The sequence below is a fragment of the Corylus avellana genome, chromosome ca1 (assembly GCF_901000735.1).
Source record: "Corylus avellana chromosome ca1, CavTom2PMs-1.0".
Lineage (NCBI taxonomy): Eukaryota > Viridiplantae > Streptophyta > Magnoliopsida > Fagales > Betulaceae > Corylus > Corylus avellana.
Window position 1 is genome coordinate 31,899,751 of NC_081541.1, and position 9,270 is coordinate 31,909,020.

The 9,270-nt window shown below is 36.3% G+C and overlaps 2 protein-coding genes across 2 annotated transcripts; both read right to left on the bottom strand.

Moving 5' to 3' along the window:
* Nucleotides 1-1,090: 1,090 nt before the first annotated feature.
* Nucleotides 1,091-3,422, bottom strand: LOC132165155 (ubiquitin-conjugating enzyme E2 10-like). The gene is made up of 5 exons (XM_059575651.1): nt 3,251-3,422; nt 2,628-3,083; nt 2,128-2,255; nt 1,849-1,953; nt 1,091-1,453 (listed from the first exon to the last, which is right to left on the bottom strand). The coding sequence occupies exons 2-5, from the start codon at nt 2,695-2,697 to the stop codon at nt 1,310-1,312; spliced, it is 447 nt and encodes a 148-aa protein (XP_059431634.1). The 5' UTR covers nt 2,698-3,083; nt 3,251-3,422; the 3' UTR covers nt 1,091-1,309.
* Nucleotides 3,423-3,715: 293 nt separating this feature from the next.
* On the bottom strand, nt 3,716-7,667 carry LOC132183797 (rac-like GTP-binding protein RAC1). The gene is made up of 7 exons (XM_059597226.1): nt 7,348-7,667; nt 6,071-6,158; nt 5,880-5,989; nt 5,705-5,768; nt 4,458-4,522; nt 4,287-4,352; nt 3,716-4,196 (listed from the first exon to the last, which is right to left on the bottom strand). The coding sequence occupies exons 1-7, from the start codon at nt 7,444-7,446 to the stop codon at nt 4,092-4,094; spliced, it is 597 nt and encodes a 198-aa protein (XP_059453209.1). The 5' UTR covers nt 7,447-7,667; the 3' UTR covers nt 3,716-4,091.
* Between the last annotated feature and the right edge of the window lie 1,603 nt (nt 7,668-9,270).

A 9,270-nucleotide genomic window follows, 5' to 3' on the forward strand; every position in this document is an offset into this window, starting at 1 on the left:
CAATTAGACGTCATTGATAGCATGGCATTGAAAAGGCCATGACAAACTAATTGAGATTATACAGTCCTCATGAATCTTTGCAAGAATAATGATATGATATCAAGAGTCCTGATGAGAATAGAAACATGTCAATTATGGAAGATTTAAGCACCAATGGTGATCAGCTAACTTCGTAGATTTGGATGGGCACCGGGTCCAATAGCTCTCATCTGGACTTGGATCATGAGAGAAAGAGAGAAAAAAAGTGACTTGCAAGCCACCGGAGTGGCGGAACCACTCCTTTGTCTGTTAGGGTGGTATGGTTGCCCACCTGCGCCCAAGCTAACTTTTGGGGGTGGCCCAATCATCCTTTTTAGCTATGGTAGTGGTTCGGCTACACCCAAACCATCTACTTTGGTGACCGAACCACCCTCTTTGGGCCATCCCAATGATTACCCTCTCTCCTATCTTGTCGCAATCTGAGCTCATTTTGAGGAGATAATGGAACTGGCCTATGCTTCAATCCAGAGAGTGGGATGTGTTAAATCACCACTTATTTTAAAAGATCAAACTTAAATATTTAACATTCGCTTCACGTGTGGGCTCAAACTTTCTTTCAATAGATGAGTCCTAACATGTGAAATATTTAATTGAAATGAGAGGTGGATTATAAAGTTAAGGTTTAAAATCAAGACTTCTGTTCTCATACCATGTTAAATCACCACTTATCTGCTTTTAAGAAATGATTAATTTAATAAATATTTTAACAGAGCGGTGCTAGAGACATCGCTACTGAAGTTTTCAAGTCTGATACTACAAGTGAAGGTTGCTTGCAATGGTGGGGAGATCCATCAAGAAACTTTGTTAATTTTAGTAATTGTTTGGTGTAATCTCTTAGGAGTATGAGGGGATTGCATGTCTTCATGAGGTATACTCCTTAGCCCCTGTTATTATTTAATTCTTACTATTTTATTGCAATAGTGGTGCTACATAGCCCAAGATGAACAAGGATGAGGGTGAATTTGAAGTCTGTTTATTACAATAATCTTTTCTTTGATAAGTATTTATTACAGTAATCTTAAAGCAAGAGAACCTCATTGAGATTGAAAGATAAGCTCAAAAGTTGCCCACCCATTTATTCCAAGCAAAGAGATGCTCAAATTACAAAGTTAAAGCCTATCTCAGGCCATCCCTATACCTCAACAAGGCATCATGACAGACAAAATGGCAGGCTTATTTATTTATTTTTAAGTAAAATGGAAGGTTTAAGATCGGGAAGAATAGAGAATTGAAGGTGCTTTAATTTATAATAGACATATATATATAGGATCTAGCCCATTGCATACTTTTGGGTCCAGCTCCGAGCGGTTGACTCATATTTGATTTTATCTGCCTTGCACATGTGAGCAATCTCAGGAACAAGTGGATCATCAGGATTTGGGTCAGTAAGCAATGAACATATGGAGAGTAAAACCTGCAAGAATCACTCCTATATATATCAGTATACTTTTAAATCTTATTGGTTCAAGCAATTTTAGATGAAGAAGAAATTGAGCAAAGTACACCATAAGGGAACACATCAATAATATCCTAAAAAAAAAAATGATGACTATTAATTGCTTTGCATTTTGATAGCATGAGTTCAATTTTCCTTTCCATAGGATCTATATATTTCAATATCATGTTTAGACAAATAAAAAGGGGGAAGAATCCGCACGAAACGGATTTTTTGAGGGACATATTGAGAGAAATTGGATTGTTATTTCGCTTGTTTGTGATGCACTTCTTAGGATGGACTATTGCTTTCAAATGCTATGAAAAATCAAAATAGATGGATTTCAGTTTTTTTTTTAAGAGTCAATACATCACCTTGGATATGGTGAGTGCAGGGCTCCATTGTTCCTTGAGTATGTCCAAGCATATATTCCCATTACTGTTTATATTTGGATGGAACACCTTGGTTCTGAAGGCAACCTGCAAAGCATATTTATAAAGGAGAATATCACAACCTTTTCTTTTTCAAAGCTATGATTAAGATTTTAAGAATTGTAACCATGATAGAAAGCAATGACTTTTGAGAGGAACATATCAACCTTGAAATGCAGCAATTAGATGCAAAATAGGATATTAGTGAACTTTGCTGCATACCTTTGGGGGTTTGAAAGGATAATCAGGTGGGAAATGGATTGTCACAAGGAAAACACCACCAGCATAGGGACTGTCATTTGGACCAATGATGGTTGCTTGCCAGTGGAACATATCCTCAGCCACAGGACCTGAAAATGAACCATCAGCAGTCACAATCTTTTTTTTTTTTTTTTTTTTAATGACGAAGAACTCCTCCAAGCAGGGCAACTTTATATACTCTCCCTAATCGGGTAAACCTTGGATCCGTGTAAAGCACCCCTTTCACACGGATCGAATAATACTTCGGCTGCCCCAAAGAATTGTTTGTACCTAAAGGAATTCGAACCTTAGACATGATGAAAATGTCACCAAAACCAAGGCCCTTACCACTTGGGCCAACCCCTTGGGGGTTACTCACAATCTTTTTACTTTATTAGTTTATGCAATCACAATCTCTTATTCAAGAACAAAACTAGCTGTTGTGATTAAATCCCATTTCCAGTTTCTTTAGTTTCTCTAACCTGCACTGCATGAAGTTGGTGGATCTCTCTGCAAGTCCTTGAGCTCCTTCAGTATTCTCTTTGATGCCATTCAAGCAATTTCAGAATTATAATTTCTTATATGGAGTATTCAAAGTATTCAAGAGAGAGAATAGGTCTGCAAAAGAAGGAAAACAATCTATGAGCACACTGCTGAAGGGAAGGTGAGAGAGGGTGTATTTAATGGGGGAGAGGTGGAAATGAAGATGTCCATGAATCTTTTAGGGCTGATGAAAGTGGGCACAGTATCAATTCCAGAAAAAACAAAAGTTGCAAGCAAAGAATCCTGGGAGTGTTCTAGAAGAAAGAAGAAAAATCAAACTTGCTATATCGATTTGATTTCCCATTTTGCTTTAAATTGCTTGCTGTCACCGATCCTTCTTCTCTTTCAACAACCTGCTGTCAAGCATAACTTTACAGGTCTTACTTTCTCCCTACCTGTGTATAAGATAAATAAGAGGTAGAATCAATTAATCTCACATTTAAGACTCTTTATGGAAACTAAAACGAGTGCTGAAAGTGACCTTGTTGGCAATAAGAAAAACCACTTTGACAAAGAAAGAAACCATGGATTCTAATTGGAAAGGCAACTAGGAAAGACTCACTTTTATTCGATGGCTGAAATTTCGGTGAAAGATCCTTGGGGACTCGCATCTCAATCATATTTCTTAGAAAGTTGCTGCTATTTGCAGCTAGCCAGTCAAATACAACCGACGTCCCAAAAGAAAAGATATTCGTGCTTAGCTCAAACAGTTCATTCATGAATTATGAGAATCTGGGGCTGTGCTGAAGTTGACAAATCACCACAAGTTTTGTTTTACAAATCCTTCAAAAAGGAAATATTCTGTCCACCATGAAGATGTTGATAGCCCCCCATCATATTCTTGGTTTTATTTTTCCTCAAGGGTCACTTCAAAAGATAGGAGTTCAATATATATAGAGGGTTAACTTTAATATATTTAAATATATGAACGCTGGAATAAACCTCAGATGAAAACAAGGTTCAGGCTAACTCAGCCGGTTGAAATGGTTATATCTAATATGGGATTCAATGCAAAACAAGATACACATACAAAAAGCTTCTTAAAAGTGTATTAAATGAGGTCACGTAACATGGATAACAGCATGTGTACACGAGGAAACAGTGTAGCTTTTTATAGAGTCGACAAGAAAGCTAAATCTAGCCCAGAGAAACAGAAGACTTGGGCATTTTCACCAAGAAATGTGAATCATTAATATACGGATCAGCATACAGCCAAGAAAGTGACAACACAGACAGCTTGATGCTTAAAATGAGCTCTTCCTAGTTCTGTCAGTTGAGACTAAACCAAAGCTTGCTTCTTCCTTTTAAGGCAATTGTAAGAGATATATCGACTGTAAGAGACTAATGGCCTATATGGCTAATCGGTGACGATATCCTCCAGGAATGATTCTTTCTTTTCACAATCACAATATGGAGCAGCCCTTTTGTCTGGTTCTCTTCTTCTTCTTCTTCTGATTTGGTGGCTGGAGAACCACCTTTATGGCCGCATCAAAAACAGCTTTCACATTCTGTACACAATAGAAAACAGATCCTGTCAATAACGAGGCTATGACATACTTTCCATCTCAAAGTTTAAAATGACATGAAAAATTACATACCTGCTGCGTTTTTGAACTACATTCAATGTAAATCGGGGCCCCAATAAGCTTTCTAAGTTCCTCTCCCTTCAAAAAGATGGGAAAAAAAAAATTACATCTTTATACCACATGGGCTGATGCCATGATCATGATACCAAATACATACCAACACAGGAAACCAGAAGCATATACCTGGGCTGTTGTGATGGGAACCGCACCAGGGTGATCTGTAACGAACTGTTTATCATCCCGAAGATCTGCAAAAAGCAAATTTACTTGTTATGAAAAATTATAGGCCCACAGTCACTTTCTTTTGGTATGTTTTTCGTTTTTGTTTTCTTTTTTCTTTTTTTCTTTTTTTGGCTTTGGTAGTTATTTTTTTGGGGGGTGGCTTGGGGAGAGGCAAGCATGAATAAGACAAATGTAATCAATTGGGCATGTTACAGCTACTCCAAAATAATACAAGAATGTACTACGGGAAACTCACAATATACATAATCTAATAACATCATAATGATAGCTTCGAAGGTAATTATAGCTTAACTTCAGTTTCATATCAAAACTTTTATGTAGAAACAATAAAGAAGTGGTAATCAAACAAAATAGATATGATAACTGGCAAGTTTTCCACAACAGGCATCTTAGTTGACCAACATTCAGTGTCAGTAAAACAGACCATCTTGTCCATAAGACAAAATCTGGTATCCAATGATCCATGCATGCATGTGTGTGTCTGAAATAGAGAGATAGTGGGAGTTACTTATCTATAAGTTGAAGCAAGCTAGTGGGAGTTAACTATGGCTTATCAAGAACTGGTTGAATCATATCTTGAATCCTAATATATCACGAGGTAAATAGGTTACCAGCTGAAAACATACATGATTTTCTCGAGATTTTGCAGGTAACACATTGGAAAAGATTGGGAAACTATAACCTTCAGACGTCCCATTTAATCATGGTAATCTTCCGTTCTGTTATAGAAGCATTTAGAAAACACTAGGGAACCCCAACAACAACCAGAATCAAGCAGATTTATCAAGCAGTATTCCTATTAGGCACTTGTTTTGGCCCAAAGCTTAGCTCAAGTTCACAAACTATAAATCATTGAGCCAAAGATGTATCATACGTTTCTAATGTACACAAGCAGAGAACTTTTAAGAACTCATAACAAGCAACTGCCGCGGGGCCCGCGGGGGGTTAAGAAGTGGTTGTTACATAAGCTGTACTAGGAGAGGATTTCAATCTCCAACAGAAGCAACAGGAATGAGCCCCAACACAAGAATGAGAATAAAAATTCATTAGGAGAGTCGCCCTTTCAAAAAATGTATAAAAGAGAGTGGAAATAGAGAAGAAACACCAACTTCAAAATTTATAAGCAACACATATAAATAAATACATTATAATAACAAAAAGGAAAATGGAGAGGTAAAGAATCTGACCAAGTTTCGTTCCAACAAGTACAATTGGAACACCAGGTGCATAATGCCTCAATTCAGGAATCCACTGAACATCAAAAAAGAAAAGCACAAAGAATTTATCAGAGATCATTAGAAAGAAAAAGGGTGAGGAAAAAAAAAAAAAAAAAAGTACCCATGCAGTTAACACCACTCTTACTTTCTTTGCAATATTTTCATAACTGGCCTTGCTTATGAGAGAAAATGCAAGCAGGAAGACATCTGCCCCACGATAGCTCAAGGGTCTTAATCTATTATAATCTTCCTGACCTGTCCCACAAATCTAAAACATCAGACCCATGACAAGAAACTCTTGAAAATTCGAGGAAAAACTATAGGTCATGAACTTACCAGCAGTATCCCACAAACCTAAATTTACAGTGCTTCCATCCACAACCACATTGGCGCTGAAATTGTCAAAAACAGTTGGCACATAATCCTGTTCCCCAACACATTGTACATGAAAGCAGAAAGTTACAATCAACCCACTTGAAAACCATTCTCACTCACCAACAGAATAACGTTAAAAAAGAAAAGAGAAAAAGGTATAAATGGAGAATCATTATTACAATAACGATGGCAACTAGAACTTTATATAAGAAAAGTTCTGAGGGAAAGCAAAAAGTCATGCATCTACACATCTTAATATCACAAATCATACAACTATGTGGGTTCGTTAAGGTTTCATTTACCCCGGAATGAGAAACCAATGAAGGGATGAATAGACCCGGGGAAAGTAAAACCCACAAAAACCAATCCTATGAAAGCAAAATAGCTTTCTTTAAGATTAAGAATGAACAGTCGAATTCCCAAATTAAACAAGCTAAAGCCCATCCTGGTCAACTCAAACAGAAATCGAAAAGATTAAGAAACGGAATCAAAGATTCAAAGTTCATGTAAAATATGTGATTCAGAATTACACTTTCTTTTCTGTTCCTTATATTCCTAGAGAGCAACAACTAGGGGTTAAGGGAAGATACCAAAGTCAAAGTACTCGTCCTAAAACTCGGTTTGCTCAGTAATAACTATAAAACCCAATATACAAAAGCATCTCACTTCCACGATGGTCTACCATAAAGCTTTTAGTTGCGCAATTCAAACAGAAAGATACAATCAAAGAATCCAATTTAACTCAACACAAAGATTTCAAAGTTTCACATCCTTCCTCTCCCTCATTTTCTCTCAACTCTCAAGGACCAGATAGAGAGTTAACAAACGAAACCCCATAAACCAAAATCTTTTCTAGTTCTCCACTCAGTTCAGAAAGCATTTCTCCAAGAATCATATATGAGAACAAATTGACCGACCAAACAAAGCCTAAATCACTCATTCAGAACACAAAAGTAGCATCGAAGTTGAAATCTTTTTTCATCTCATTTCCCAAGTTCCTCAAAACCCAAATGAAAGTTTAAAGAACAGAGCCAAGAAAACACTATAAAGACCCAAAAAGAGCCCATCAAACCACCCCAAGTGAAGCAAGCATTTTTATACAAGAATCTAGCACCAAATTACCAGAACCCAAGCAACAAAGAACCAAAAAGATAAAGAAAAAGTAAAGATTTTGTTTTTTTTTTTTCAAGTTTCCCACATTTTCTCAGGGACCAAACAGAAACGGAACTGAGACTAACCGTAGGGAAAGTGTTGCTAGTGTAGGAGATGAGCATGCAAGTCTTGCCGACCGCACCGTCACCGACTGTGACGCACTTTATGAACCTTGAAGCACTCATTTTTTCTCTCTTTTTCAGCCCTTAGCCTGGTTTCTTCAGTAGCTACAAGACCCTATTTTCAGAATAACATGTTATTGCCCTCAAACTCACGCACACTTGGAGAGATACAGGCACAGGGAGCGAGAGAGAGAGAGAGAGAGAGAGGTATGGGAAGCTGGGCCTAAAGAGCCAGCTCTTGCCAGCTATGCTTTTATGGGACCTCAATTACCAATCCCAGGCCCCAAGTTCCTACCTTTCTTAACTGAGAAATGCCCCCACCAACACCAACACCAACGCCAATTTCTTTTTCTTTTCTGAGTAAAACAAAGAAGAAATTGAAGCTTCTTTCTAATGATTTTATTTTTAATAAAGTGTAAAGTAAGATAATGTAAGGACAATTTTTACTTTAAAAATATAACCTTTGGATTTAATGGAATTTAGAAATTCATTTTGTACTCACATCACATCACATGTGATGGATGTTAAAAAAAAAAAAATTTTAATGATTGACATGATTTTAATTACATGTTAACACATGGCATACAACTATTAAAATCATGTTAACACATGATTTTAATGCCATTTATTAAAAATGTTATATAAAATTTGAACCATAAATTGTGTTTTGATTTTATGAAGAAAAAGTGTTTAAGTAAAAATGGAGAAGACTTTTGAGAATGAATTTTTTTCTAAGTGCCTTCATAATATGCCACCATTTTAATATATGGCATTTTCTAAGCGTTTGGATGCTTATAAACGGCCTAAATCTTATAATTTGAGAACTAATAGATGATTCATTTATTTCCACATATATATTGAAAATACATCACATTTTCATTAGAGAAAAGGAAAAATATCAACAAATATTGTGGTCCAAATTTGATAATTTGTTAAAATACAGTTACAAAAAGTGGTTGACAACTAAGATTATGTAGCTTTGATTGTGACATGAAAAACTTCTGGAAGGTGATTTTAAAATCGTCTCTAATTGTTGAGCTTTACAAATAATATTTTCTCTTTTCGTATTAACAGTAAGAACAGGTTAACAGAACAAAAAAACTTACAGGAAAATAAGAAAACAAATACAAATTAAATCTAGATTGACCTAATGTTATGGCAAATAGGCAGGCTGTCTTCTATTTCTTTCTCGTAAAATACAGAAAATTAACACTGAAGAGGAGTAAGAACCCTAGTTCTCTAGTCAATTACTCTTCCACTAATCTCCATTGTCACCACCTTTTCTTGATTTCTTTATTGGAAGTCAATACATGTTTTATTTGGTTATATGTAGGACGTCGTCGATGCTAATAATAGAACTAAAATGCATATTTAATGTGCCTGTGTGTGCAAGACTCAAGATGAAGTCTCACGTGTTCCCAATTATTGATATAGCACTCTCAATTTGCATCATGTGCACACAAAACACAGAACGCAAGCCATACTTTATTTAATGTCTATATCCGATCCGTAAAAGTATTTTATGAGTTGGCTTCATCAGGAAGCAAAGATAAGAAGATTCATTAGTGGTGATGGTTGGGAATCCTTTGCTTTCATGGGGACCCAATAATGTATAGCAAACCCAGCCACCAATGAAACACCTAAACACATGATTGAATGAGCAAGCTGATTTGGTTGGGATGGCCCTTGTGTTTTTGAGTTTCTTGACCCATCACATTCAAATTAACTCTTGAACCACCTAAAAATCCTTTATGAAAAAAAGGTGGTCGTTAAGAGTGGTTAATTGGTCCATCCACTCAAGGAAATCAGAGTGATTGAATGAATGATGTGTTCTGCTAGTGTGACTGGGTATAGACCTCCTCATCCCAAATCATAATTAAGCAAAAA

Coding starts and splice junctions, on each gene's coding strand:
- LOC132165155 (XM_059575651.1), bottom strand. CDS start 2,697: ATGGCATCAAAGAGAATACTGAAGGAGCTCAAGGACTTGCAGAGAGAT. Junction 2,256..2,627: donor ACCAACTTCATGCAGTGCAG/GTTAGAGAAACT, acceptor GTTCATTTTCAG/GTCCTGTGGCTGAGGATATG. Junction 1,454..1,848: donor CTGCACTCACCATATCCAAG/GTGATGTATTGA, acceptor TGATTCTTGCAG/GTTTTACTCTCCATATGTTC.
- LOC132183797 (XM_059597226.1), bottom strand. CDS start 7,446: ATGAGTGCTTCAAGGTTCATAAAGTGCGTCACAGTCGGTGACGGTGCG. Junction 6,159..7,347: donor CTAGCAACACTTTCCCTACG/GTTAGTCTCAGT, acceptor GTTGGGGAACAG/GATTATGTGCCAACTGTTTT. Junction 4,353..4,457: donor TTCCCATCACAACAGCCCAG/GTATATGCTTCT, acceptor ATCTTTTTGAAG/GGAGAGGAACTTAGAAAGCT.